The sequence below is a fragment of the Fopius arisanus genome, unplaced genomic scaffold, assembly GCF_000806365.1.
Source record: "Fopius arisanus strain USDA-PBARC FA_bdor unplaced genomic scaffold, ASM80636v1 scaffold00082, whole genome shotgun sequence".
Classification (NCBI taxonomy): domain Eukaryota; kingdom Metazoa; phylum Arthropoda; class Insecta; order Hymenoptera; family Braconidae; genus Fopius; species Fopius arisanus.
In genome coordinates, this window is record NW_011887821.1 from 614,976 (window position 1) to 628,232 (window position 13,257).

The window sequence follows — 13,257 nt, forward strand, 5'->3', positions numbered from 1 at the left end:
TGAAAAATGTCACAGTCATGATTAAAATCACTACTGTTGCTGATTATTTGATGAAAGAAAAGGAAATATGACAAATTAAATTTACAGATTTCAAGATAAATTTGCTTATAGATGAGATTCAAAATCATTGTTCATAATTTTAATGTAGTTTAATCCCAAATTTGTACCTCAAATCAGGAAAAACGACCCACAAAAATATATAGAAAAGATATGAATACATTTATCTAGATTTGACTATTTCCACGATAGAATTGTTTAATATTTCCATTATGGGGCTTCTGTCAATTATTTGTGTCATAAAGCAACTGCGACCTTCTAATATACAGAAAAGTAGCCCTGAAAGATTATTAAGCCTTCCATTGTGCTGTCACATAATAAACAGAGTGTACAAAACAATTCAAACCTCCAGTAGATGATCAATCCCCAGTCGCATCGAACCTGGTGAGCTCAGTTCTGGCAGATTTCGAAAGCTTTCCCTCTTTTCTTTTATCATTCCACTTCTACTGTCAGTGCTTGTACTGAGTCCATACACAGTGCATGTAAGAATTAACAAAAACTAATCCTTGGCTGCTTTTACTCCCTTCATCGGCAAGTTATTCAACACCATTCCTCTAAGCAAGGGGTAACAAAAAATCCGGGATACCTCCCACAGCTATCAGTCTCGACCGGAGCGCCCGAGCTGGCTCACATGGTACTCTTCCTGATTACATCAACAAAAAAAAAACAGATCAATCCATCTTCATCTCTGCTCCAAATCGTCCAAGAGAGGAAAGACCTTAGCTCGCAGTCTTTGTTCTCCTGGTGATTTATCCAACCTGTCCTCTTCCCTCCTCCCTCGCAGCGCCAGGTCCACCACCTGACCTTGAGAATTTACTGAAAGATGGTAAGTTGGAAAAGCTAACATCATTAATGAATTCCTAAAAGCTCTATTTAACGCTGTTTTCAGACTCGGCCAGGGACCATCAGCATGGACCTCGATGGTTCTGTGTATAATAAACAACAAAGTTAATATTCTAGATCCACTAAACTGCATAAGAAAACATAAACTGCATGTGAATAATATCACGAAGATTTTTTCTTCTATTCGGAATGACAGAGTGTATAACTAGGCTGAGCAAAGCACTATTATTCCTGAAAAACAGGCAGAGTTCCGACAGGAAAGGGGAGTGATAAACAATGTAATGGTGCTTCCATTGATTCCCCACAACAGACTGCCCCCCCCCCCGGGGGGGGGGGGGCAAAGTCTACGGACTGTTCGTGAACTTCCGGCGCGCCTTTGACTCTGTCTCTCATTCCCTACTCTGGAAGAAACTCCTCACCATTAATGTGTCCTGTAAACTTATCACGGTCATCAAGAATCCCTATGATCACACCTCGATGCCTATCAGAACCCCTCATGGGGTCACATGCTCGGTTGAAGTGAGTGAGGAAGTGCTTCAGTGTGAAAAACTTATCCCTTTACTGTTTAATCTCCTTCTATCCAATATTGTTGTTTTTTTCCGAACCAAAGGAGCACTGGGAGTGGATATTGATGGCTACACTTATGCGAGTCTTTTTCTCTATGCAGATGACCTCATCGTGTTGGCCAACTTATCAGTAGACCTGAAAAGCAAGCTTTTAGTACTAGAGGAGTATTGCACGCAAAATGAGCTAACCATCAACATTAACGAGATAAAGGTCGTGGTCTTCAGAAGAATTGGCCCATGTCGATAAGAAATCACACATTTGAGCTATGCTTTTCGTCAGTGGAAATCGTCTTATGCTACGTGTATCTTGAAGTTATGTTCTCCTCATCCGCCAAGAAGGTTGTGTCTACGAAAGCAGCAATCCTGAAAGCAAAGTAGGCAATAGGAGAGGTCTGCTCCCCAAGTTGCTGGCAGACTCTTAGACTGGGATTCACAATTTATACTCGAGTGTAGTATCTTCTACTCTTACCTGCACGGCATCAAACTGGAGTCTCTGCTATCTAAATCTTTTTGCGACAGCAAAACTTCACTTCCTGAAGAGACTGTTCAACCTACCACGTAATGTTCCTGGCTATACAGGGTGTTACAAGATTTGCGCATTTGGCATAAATGGCGATATTCTACGTTTTAGCGGTCGCTAAATTAATACACGCTCCGTACGCATCGCCTGTATGTCGACGCTCCGGTAACTTAGTGCAGGTATAGGCAAAGTGTGCTCAATTGGCTCACCTAGCTCCCACCCCCAATTAGATCAATGACTATAAGAGAATGGATCCTATCGTATTGTACGGGTAGAGTCAAACTGGGGGTATGGTTACGTCAGACAACGCGCAAAAATTTCAATTTCTGAACAAAAAATATGAATGTATTTGTCGCTGTAGTTTGCATTGTTAAAAAATATCAATTAATTATTTTTTTCTTCATATGCACTTCCGCATAAAATTCCGTTCCATAAATCAGTCGGAACTGAATATTTCGGTAGCAATAGAATTGAAAAACACTGGTGAAAAGATTTCTAAATTTGTGTTAATATTATTTGAATATTTCCTAAGCAGTATTTGAAAAATTTAAAAGATTTTTTACCTTTAAAAAGCACTAGGATACAAGAAATTTGAATTCTATAATTTCATGTCTTGTTGACTTTTTTTCATTATGTCGATTCTACTGTTAAACATTTGAAAATTCATTCATTTCTAGTTAACAACGAAAATGAATAATTACTGCAGAAAAACATAAAAATGATGATGAAGCAAATTTAATTAAAAAATGTGTGATCTGGCCGACAATTGTGGAGTGAGTGGCTGCCAGACAATTATTTGGGATGTGTTACACTATGAATATTGAAAGAATAAATAGATTCATACCAAAAATGATGTTAAAAAAATTCGTTCATACAAATCATTTGAGAGAAATTTCCTTGTAGAATTTTCATGGTAACATCGTTTTGAATTGTCTTCTTTGGCTCATATATTGGTAATAAATACGAAAAATAGGTTGGAATGTACGAAAAAATTGCATTCACATCAAACCCAGTGGAACATTTGTATTGAAAACCAATCCTAAAAGAATTTAGTCCCACATTTACATAGTTTTCATTGAAATCTAATAAAGTTTCAATAGAAGTATTGGGCGAGTCCGATAATCATTTCCGTTGAATTATTTTCGTGCTCTCGAACCAAAGAAATTTGACTGAAGACGAATTCCTGAGGAATTTCTCTTCAATATCTCAAATATTGTTTTGGGCAGATTCAAATGGTTTTTCAAGACCTATCAAATCAAGGGTGGGTAAACATACCTGCCTAAAGTTACTGTCAATTTGAACGGGAATATTTTAAAAGTATTGTAAGCTTGTGACGTACATCATTTTTTCGAGAGAGAGAGCCGCGCCCAACCCGCGAATCCCACACCAGTGGAGGAAATGTAATAATTAATTAAACACTCACATAAAATCACGGTTTCGCGATTGTCCCGGACGGACCGGAGGTTACGTTAGGACAATTTAGAATTTTAGGGATTTTTCCCTGCTCATTCCGGAATTAGCAGGAGATTAGAGATTTATTAAAGAGAGTTTAGGATCTTGGGATTAGTAATTAGGGTGGGAAATCGTGTCGGTCCTCAATCTCGTCGCGAAGAGGGATAATAGGAAATTATCATCCGACGTAGACTTGCGGGTTTTCCCGTTCGCGAAATCTTCCCGGGATGCACCGTCTGGCTGCGAGTGCCAGCACCCCTGAAAGAGGGATTCGTGAAGAATTTTAGTTACGGGTTAGTGTTGAAAGGTCGGTGGGGGTGTTACGACCGACACCTCCCCGAATTGCCATCTTAGGTTAAGTCATTTAGGGTTAGTGCATCCACGAATCCCCGGGGAAAACAACCGGGAAAGACTAGCCACGATAATTAGGGTTAGTTGGGTTGATAACTAAAAATTCGAGTCCCCCATTCAAATTTGAATGGGGAGGAATTAGCGCGTCAGGACAATTAGCGCCGTCGCGTTCAATCCGCCGGAACTAACGTTCCGACGAGGCACGAGTTCCGCCATATTTTGGCAGTTATCGCCAGGACATACGAGCCAACGGACGAGTTTTCCCCAGAGTGCCAAAAAGAGAAGAGGACAATGGGAGGATCCCACCCAGCTCGCAAGCCGCGTGGAAAGGTGAGGAGATTTATGTAAATCCATCCCAGTAACACCGGTTACTGGAGATCGCATAATTATTTCGGCTCGCGAGTGAACATTTATCCTGTTCGATCAACGGATCGAACAGCGTCTCCCTCCGTTGAGGTGTCGCGAGTGCTTCTCAGCCATGGTTTATCCGAAAAACCACGGCTGATCGCGTGTGGGGATTCATCCCACAGGGCCGTCCCTGTGGAGGTTTAGGGCAGGGCCCGGCAACCTGGGCTCATTAGGCTCACGCGGCTCCCGAGCTTCATTAGTCAGAGCTGGGAGAGGGGCCTTATCCACTTAACAAAACTACCTGCTCTAATTCGATATCTCTCTCTGCTTGAGCTCTGGTTCGACCGATACCGGCAGAGGGCCACCGTGCGATCGAGCGGGAATTTTGATTTTCCATCAATTTGAATTATAAATATAATTTTTTTTATTCGAAATAGGCAGCAATATGAGGAAAAATTATTTTTTCGATTTTTTCATGATGAGGAATCTGCCTTGACAATTATTTTGTCTCCAGACGATATTTGCAGCAATGAAACAAATAAAATAAAATACGCAACGAAACTCTCGGGAAATATCCGATTAATTTTCAAGGTCGAGGGGGACTTGGCTGGATTTTTTTTTCATTCCAATTTCAAGCAATTGAATGTGTGACATTTCATATGGTAACAGCAAAACGGTTTCATTAGGAAAACTCAATTTTCAATTTTTTTTCAATTTGTTGATCAATAATGTCCAAGGATTCTCCTCCAAATCTGCTCATGTCGAGGTAAAGTCTTTGAACTTCATTTTTTCTAATGACAGTTTTGGGGTTTGAAACGCGTACCAATTGTTTATTGGATATTGTCATTGCTGAGCAACAAACGAGGAAATATTCCAAAAATATTCCAAGTAAAACCGTTTTTCTTGTACCACGGGACGGAAAATGCCAGCATTTGATTGGTTGAAATTGGGATGAAAAAAACCATCAGGAATTAAATATAATATATAATAGAATCTTCCAAAAATAACGGTGGCAAATTTTTATTTTTCACACTTAGAGTGGCATTATTTGGTAGGAAAATAATAATTACCGAAAACCAATTCCTAAATATATTCTTGAGGGTTTTTCATTGTAAATTTTAATTTTTCTATTTTTTATTTAAAATTTGAAACTGAAAATTTGCGCCAATCCTGGCGGGTCAGCAGTTTTTATGCGACTGGCACGCCACTCTACGTGGTTGGCTGCAATATCGTCACTGCTGGAACTTATTCGCTCACAATGGTTGTCTAATTGGGTACTCATTAGGATGAGAGGATTATCCCGACACTAGTAATAGGCTGGCTCCCGACTACCTGAAAGTTGCCGGGCCCGGGTTTAGGGTCTTATGAGGCAAGAAAACGTGTGAGAATCCCGGGGGAAACCGTCGAAAAACCCCGTGGAAACGTGAGGAATTTACTTGGATAACCTTGAGGGGTGTCCATGCCGTCGAGGCTTCGAGTGTTTTCCCCCACTCCGCTCCGCTCAACGTTGAGCGTGAATTCCAGCACAACGGTGCTGAGAAAATCCCATTTTTCTAAAACGGAGATATCGCGATCCCCTTACGTGGTGGAGTTCCCCAATTTTGGGAGGATGTTCGCGAACATTCCCCCTCGCTGGTGGAGTTTATCCGATGCCGATCCGTGGAGGCATCGAGGCGTCGCGGATTTTTATCCGTCGGAAAATTCTTATGTACGCGTACCGTATACGTTGGGCGTAGTGCGATCTCTCTCGCACCTCATCTTCCATCTCTCTCTCGCTTTCCTATAACGCCTCTTCCAGGCTTGCCGAGGATTCTCTCGGTGATAGAAAATTCATAAATAATTAATTTAATTAATTTTTTTTTCTTGGGGATTAATCCCGGACCTCTCCCGAGGGCCCGCGGAATTACATGGAGTTGAAATTCTATAATTCATCCATGGGGAAAATTTTTAATTAGCCCTTTTATGGGGCCCTGAATTATCGGAAAAATCCCGAGTCTCTCTTGGGGACTCGTGGAATTGCGGGGAGCCTTTTTTTTCTGGGGGAAATTTGAAATAAATTATATCTACAGGGTCCCGAGTTTTCGGAGAAATCCCGAGCACCCTCCGGTGCCTCGCGGACTTAAGGGGGTTGCTTTTTCTTCTTTTTGGAAATCGTCACAGCCAGGGCGGGCGAATTGAATACCGTTGGCCTCGGTCGACTGGGAAATCTCCGACATCAGTGTTCGAGTTCGATTTAATAAAAATCAGTCGTTTTGGAAAAGTTAACAGCTTTGAGAAATTAATTTTTTTTACATTTTCGCCCTTTCCCCGAATCCACCCCTCTCTCCGCAACCTGGCATACTGAGCAGCGCAGGTATCCGTTACCTCTCCCTCAACCCCCTTGCTGAATTAGATATAAGTACGGGTTAGTGATACGTTTTTCGGTTTTAATCTAGATTTTAGTTTTCGAGTTGCTCATTTCTCAATCAGAAAAATTAGCTGGCGCCCGGCAACCTTGTTGTAGCTCCCGATTTTAGTTAAGTTGAGTATCGGCGAGGAGGCCAGAGGGAGGAAGGGCGAAGGTGATGGGCATTTCCGGTCGCTTAGGGAAATGTCACGTTACAAGCTGTCGACTATTTTTTATTTATATGAAATTATGAGATGTCAAGTTCGTAAGTTGAAATGCTGACTCGTATGGTTTGGGGTAGTCCCTAATTGTACGGAAACCATAAATAGTGTAGGCATTTGGCAAACTAAGTTCAGATTTATCACGAGATAATTAATTTGCAACGTGACGAAGAGCTTTTGCAACTAACTTCAGATAGTATTTGGCAACAAATTTCCGAAACCAACGCGTCTCCGAATCTATTCATGGTTTATAAAATGTTGGATTTCGGGGTTTTCCCTCGAGTTCAAAATTCACTCTCCTAGAGTTTTTATATTTCCGGATTTAGGAAATATTTATTATTTTGTTGCTGTGGGACCTTTCCTTTATGTTATGAAAAAAAAAGGGAACAGTCCCGGAGGGACTTTCTCATTGCGGGTTTTTTCCGAAATACATGTGGCGACCAGAGAGGGTCAAGCACGAGAAAAATCCAAGGGTTGAAGGTGGAAGGAGAAATTATATTGCCCTCTGGAGAGGAGTTTAACGTGGGCCTTACTAGTAATGTTTAATTAGTTCGTTATAAGTCTTCGTTCAGTAAAGTACCTCTTAACTGTCTAGAGTCTTATATTTTTAAAATAATAATTGTCAGTCTTAAAAATTCTCCAAATGTTTATTTATTTCGATCTCCATAATCCAATATAAAAGAATTGCTTATTTGTTCGGTACTTCATATTTATGTGAGTCTGAATTGTCACATATGAATCAAATTAAATCTCACAACTTTGTCGGACTCTACACTCAAAGATTCAATATTAATTGCAATAAGTAATTATTCACTGGGTTTAGAAAAATTATCAGCTACCATGGAGTTCCACTTTTCACATTAATAATTTTTTATGCGATGGCGCATGATGCATGGCTTATTAATAGACGGGGCAGGGGGTTTTTATGCTGCTGTGCATACAATTTTCTGATTTTCCCAATATTTTCCGCTATTCCTTTCCATTCCTCAATCTCCTTTCCTTTTAACACTGAGAGAAGGAAATGGTTCAAAAAATTATAAAAGATCTAATCGCTAACGATCAATTAGTTTACGGTTAAAGTTTTTTTTACATTATCAAAACATTTTTTTCTCTAAGTGTGCACCCTTTTCTCCTCTTGCCGTTGAGCAGTCATAATGTATTGATTGAATTTTAAAGAAGCGACATCTCATATTTTTTTAATTTTTAATAAAATAGTTATTCACTATTAAGGTAACCAAGAAATACTAATATCAATTGGAATCCAGAGTAGATAGCAAATTCTGTATAAGGGCTTGTTTTATAGAACAAAGTTGGATCTGTGACAAAGTTCTTATGCAAAATGTCGTTACCTCTCTTGAATTTGGAAGAAAAACAATTTTTTAATGATGAAAGTGATGTGTAATAATTACCTGCCCAGAATATAGAATTACACTTTATATCATCTACGATAATTATAGAGATCTCTCTAGCTGAATTAAATCATTAGTTCCATAAATTAATATCAAACTCATATTTCACACAAATTCAATTCCATTCTAGGTGTGATAATAATGTATCGCGAAAGGAAATAAGTTCTCTGACATGGAAATTCATTCTTTGAAGTTCTTTTATTATTTAGTTTTTAATGAAACAAAAAACAAAACATATATCAATGAATAATAGATGAAGTTCACATTAAAGTCAGAACAATAAATGAAAAAAAGATTGAAATTTATTATTTGTGAGTGCAAAGTGTTGAATTAATTTTTTATTATGCTAACAATTCTAATTATTGAGCTGATAAAACACTTGTAAAACAAAATAACTAATTGTAGTCCAATTATTCATGATCATAATTGTAATGTTACAATTGCATATGATTTCAACAGTCATCTGGACATCAGCTGTTCAAGTCGTCCGTTTCATTCAATTGATTTTTCATTTTTTCCTGATTCTCCTTCAATTATGCCATTTGTAACGCGATTTTCGCGTTAATGGGAAATGTGCGGGATAAATCAGGCTCTCTGCCGCATCGATTGGGTCTGCTAATTCCCTACGCGTGGGGAGTTGAGGTTATAGTACTGAACCTCAGCTCCCAATGAGACTCCTCTGTCGGAACACTTGGTTCTCCACTCCAGAGAACTGTTCCACGTTAGACGGGGCGGGCATTCAAATGGCCAGGGGTCCAGATAAGGGGTTAACTGGACAGCCTGGTTGGGGACATTTGAATTCGGCGCGCTCCAGGAAACGTTACCGGCAGGGATATCCTCGCGGTGGTGATAACAACCACGGACGACCCCCCACGCACTCCAGCCGCGTGAGTCCGGAGTGGGGAGCAGAGCTACTAGGGAGCACTCTCCACTCCACACGGCAGAGTTGCTCCGGCTCTCTCACGGGCCACTCGGCCCCGGGCTCTGACAGCCCGTAGCTTTCGATGATTAGTGTGGCTATATAGCCCGCCATATCGCTCTACCTATCGCTATCTCTCTTACAGCCATGAGGCTGAGCTGACGGACTATATTAGAAGGTATACCTATACCTAGAGTTCTCGCGATGCTAGCGCATATCGGCAGCTATCGGCATTTTACCGCTACCTAATTACCGATCGCTCTCGCCTCTATCGACCTGACCTGCTATCGATCACCCTACCCTACCAACCTTCCGACGCTATCGAGGACCGACCACACTAAAAGAACTCCGACCTTCTCTCCATAACCTAGCATACTGAGCGACCCAGTGCTCCCGCACGCGTTCTAACTTTACATCCACCATTTTTGGTATTTCGCGGGAAGTCTCCAGAGGTCCTCACTGCGCCCTAGGAAAGGGACAGTGACGATCACTGGTCACGCAGCTCATTTTAACTTATCGGTCTTTCCTAATTGTGTCCTTAACAACTAGGCGGAAACTTATCGGTCTTTCCTAATTGTGTCCTTAACAACTAGGCGGAACTGATTGTCTGTCCTGTCGCGAGAACGGGCAAACCCCACCGTTCTGTGCTCTCGTCCGTATGTGTTATCGGCTATTACTGGGGAGGTGCTAACCCTGACCTCCCCCGGCATCTTCGGTCTTTTCTAATTGTGTCCTCAACAACTAGGCGGCTTAAATGATATTTCCTAATTGTATCCTTAACAACTAGGCGGCTCTCTGGTTTGCTATTTTACCCACTTAAAATAGCTGGCGCCCTCCTGGTAAGTTCGCGGATGCTACGGAACCGGCGAAGGTAACCAATTCCCCGGACTTACGGAACACTCCGGGGAAACATCGTTACACATTATTCCACTCCCCTTTTTGGTATCCTTCTCCATAGCGTTCAGCTTGTCTCAGATCCTCTTACAGCTGACATTACTCTTTTCCACCACGAATTAATTGTCGTGTTTCGTTCTTCGTTCCCTGCAACAGGAGAAAAATTGAAAAATTTTCGTAATTACTTTTTCATCATCAATTAGTCAGTTTCTGAACCTTCAATCTGACCGTATTGAGATATTTCTCTATCAAGATTTATAGATGACTTATTCAAATTAATTTTTATTATCTATTGCAGACCGTTAATTGATCACAAATAATACAAGAATGTTCATATTAATGTGAAATTTTATTCAATTTTTTTTTTCATATTTTAACTTAGAAAATTTATTCATGATCATACTACGTTAACACTCAATTTGATGTTACAGAGATTTAACATCATATAATATTCAATGACCCTGCATTTATCTTTCGAATTGGATGATGTTGATGATTGATATATTCTGAAATACCGTTGATGAACCTCGACGTCTCAAAATTGTTGGATTCCCAAGTAAACTCAGTCGTTTCTAGGTTTTTCAAGAAATAAAATAAGAACTTCAGTCACTATTCTGGAGTACACTATTCAGAGGACATCTAGTCGTGCTTAAATCTACTGTAATGAATAGCTAATTCCCCCTTTATGCAGGCGGGTGGTGGTGGGTGGCGGTGGGCTGAGGTCGGTAAGGAAGGAATCTGCAGACTGCCGAAACACGTATCAGACTATTTATCTTGAGTAAACACAAGTGGTATCAAAAACATGTGCTGGGGCATTGCTTCCGGTGTTAGGAATGCGATTGTAAATAAATGAACACATGTATGCATTTTAAATTTTTCAGAGTGTTTTATTCCATATTTCCGTGACATTTTCAGAAAAGACGTTGTGATAATAATTTTGATCAACATAAAAAATCCAAAAAACCATCAGTATAGCAGCACTTAAAACCAGAACGGATAAAAGTATGAAAAAACATGATGTGATGTGATAGGAGGGTATTCCTTCTGGTGAGTTGAAATATTCGAACCCGTACACAGGAATTGTAGTTAGGCCGATTCGGTGGATAGAGATGGAGTACCCTGAACAGCAGCGTATTGGCGAGTGTTGGGACATGTTTATAAGTAATGTCTATATACCATCCCTACTTCCATTATTGTCCCGACATGGTGTATTTCACCATTACAATTGTAATCTGAATTACTGGATGGTATGTCAAATCATCATATTTAATTTCTTTTTTTTTTCAAACAAGTAATTTTTTCTGAACGATTTATACACTGAGAAAACGGCTCAAGAGGTATTTTCAACAATTAAAGTGTGTGGGCCCCATGCCTTTGCCGGACCGGTCTTGTGTTTGGCACATCTGGGCCATTATGACATCATCCATTCAATGGTGCATGGGACATTGCCCTCAACAACTGAACAAAAACGAGTGTTTTGGAAGAAAATAGCAGGTGCTTTGCGGAATAGTTTAAGAAAGAGAGACGGTTTCGAGGCGGTTCCAAATGAAATAAATTGATAAATTTTACATTATATGAAGTTTTTTATTTTCACACTTTTGAAGAATTGATCCGTTACCGGATAGGTTTACACATTTTTTCTTAAATCTACTTGTCGATTTATTTTTCATTATTTTCTTGAACATTTTTACAATGAGCTGATCGTTACGTTCCCGGTTATTCGAGAATTTCCGTAGGAAAGCTGACAAAGAGAAGCCATTACTAAGCCAGTGAAGGACAACAACACAATAGTGACCACAAACAGTACTTGTGTAGCTCTGGAGTTGTTTATGGTTGTATTTATAATTTCGGCAGTTTCTGCCAAGTCGCTGTGTAAATCCGCAATCGCTCGGTGGAATTCCATAGCTGGCAAAGTACGTGCCCTCTCCCGCGTGGTCAGAGTACATCGCGATCTAATGTGTTCCTGGTTGATGGGAATCATCGGTATTTGCGATGATTGCACAAGGTCTGGTCCATTTATAGGGAATCCTATCCGCTGGAAATACTCCTCCGATGGTGACATTGGTCGCGGGTAGGGCAGCAAGTAGCTGTTGGGTATTCATACGATGACTGTTTCGATATGCTTCTCGTTTCCTTTTCCACAAACGTCGTGCCCCGGCTTTGGAAATCTTGTCGGTACCGGTGGGGGTGTTAGCTTGACGTGACCACTGTTATCTTCGGTACAGCTATCGCTATCAGAAATATCATAACTATCGTCCTCGTCTTCGTCACTACTCAATTCATGACCTGTTACTTGAGAAATGCGATATATATCCGTGTTCCAAAGCTTATTAATATCACTCTCCTTAAGGATAACTTTTCCTGTATAAATATTCTGCCTGATCCAAGCCCTTAATTTTGCAGCATTGTGGCAAGCGCACACATAATCCCCATGCGAATTCGTTTCTGCATGATACATACAAAAGCGCTTATTTTCTGGTGGACGCTTAAAACTGGGGGTGTAATTTTCCAAATTCACGACCGTTCTTGATAAAAGTCTTTGTAAGAATACCAATTTTTCACGTCCTCGCACATAGATCCTAGCCACATTTTTTGTTGCTTGCTTAAGAATCTGGTTGATTGCCTTGTATGGTGTGTCACCATAATCCCATTCTAGGCGGTGGAAATTCCTAGTTAACCATAGATTATGTCGGCGAGCATCAAAATCCAATTCGATTTGTCCGTAGGGCGGTGCAACTAGCCAATGACCCGTATGATTCCCCTCAACTGAGAATATGGCAATTTCTTTAACTACAAAACTTTCTTTAGGCCCTACTAGCCTTTGTGTGTCAATAACGACTTCTTTCAATTTATCGGTTGCCATCGTACCACTCTCAAATGCTGTCTCGTGTAGACTGATTCCTTATCACTTGTGTTATGCTCCAGAAATACCATTAAATTAAGAAATAGTATTAGGTAATTTCTCATTGACCTGGATAATATGACGACACGCGAAGTGGCACATATTATCCAAAACATGTAAAATCGAATCAAAGAATGTCAATGTTGTAATATAAACTATCCCGAATATTTGTGGATTAAGTCCACATATATTCGTCATAATGTGGATCACTGGGGTGCAGTGTCAGCACTTCGCCCCATCAACGGCTATGGCCTACACCTGGTACACCTGGGACGTCACCCGATGTCTCTCTAGGTGTAAAACAAAGATAAAACACTTGTTGCAATCGAATCCACGATGAAATATAAGCTCGTGAGTTCGTTGCCACTGGGTCAGTTAGTCAGGTTGTC

The 13,257-nt window shown here is 40.4% G+C and overlaps 1 protein-coding gene across 1 annotated transcript in view; it reads left to right on the forward strand.

Annotated features, from left to right (window-relative positions):
* LOC105270258 (beta-1,3-galactosyltransferase 5) overlaps window positions 1-2,624 on the forward strand; it is a 113,702-nt gene extending 111,078 nt beyond the window's left edge. Inside the window, exon 5 of the mRNA XM_011311086.1 lies at window positions 1,568-2,624. Within this exon, the coding sequence (XP_011309388.1) occupies window positions 1,568-1,713 (146 nt within the window). The 3' untranslated portion in view covers window positions 1,714-2,624. The remainder of the gene's footprint in view (window positions 1-1,567) is intronic.
* Window positions 2,625-13,257: the final 10,633 nt, after the last annotated feature.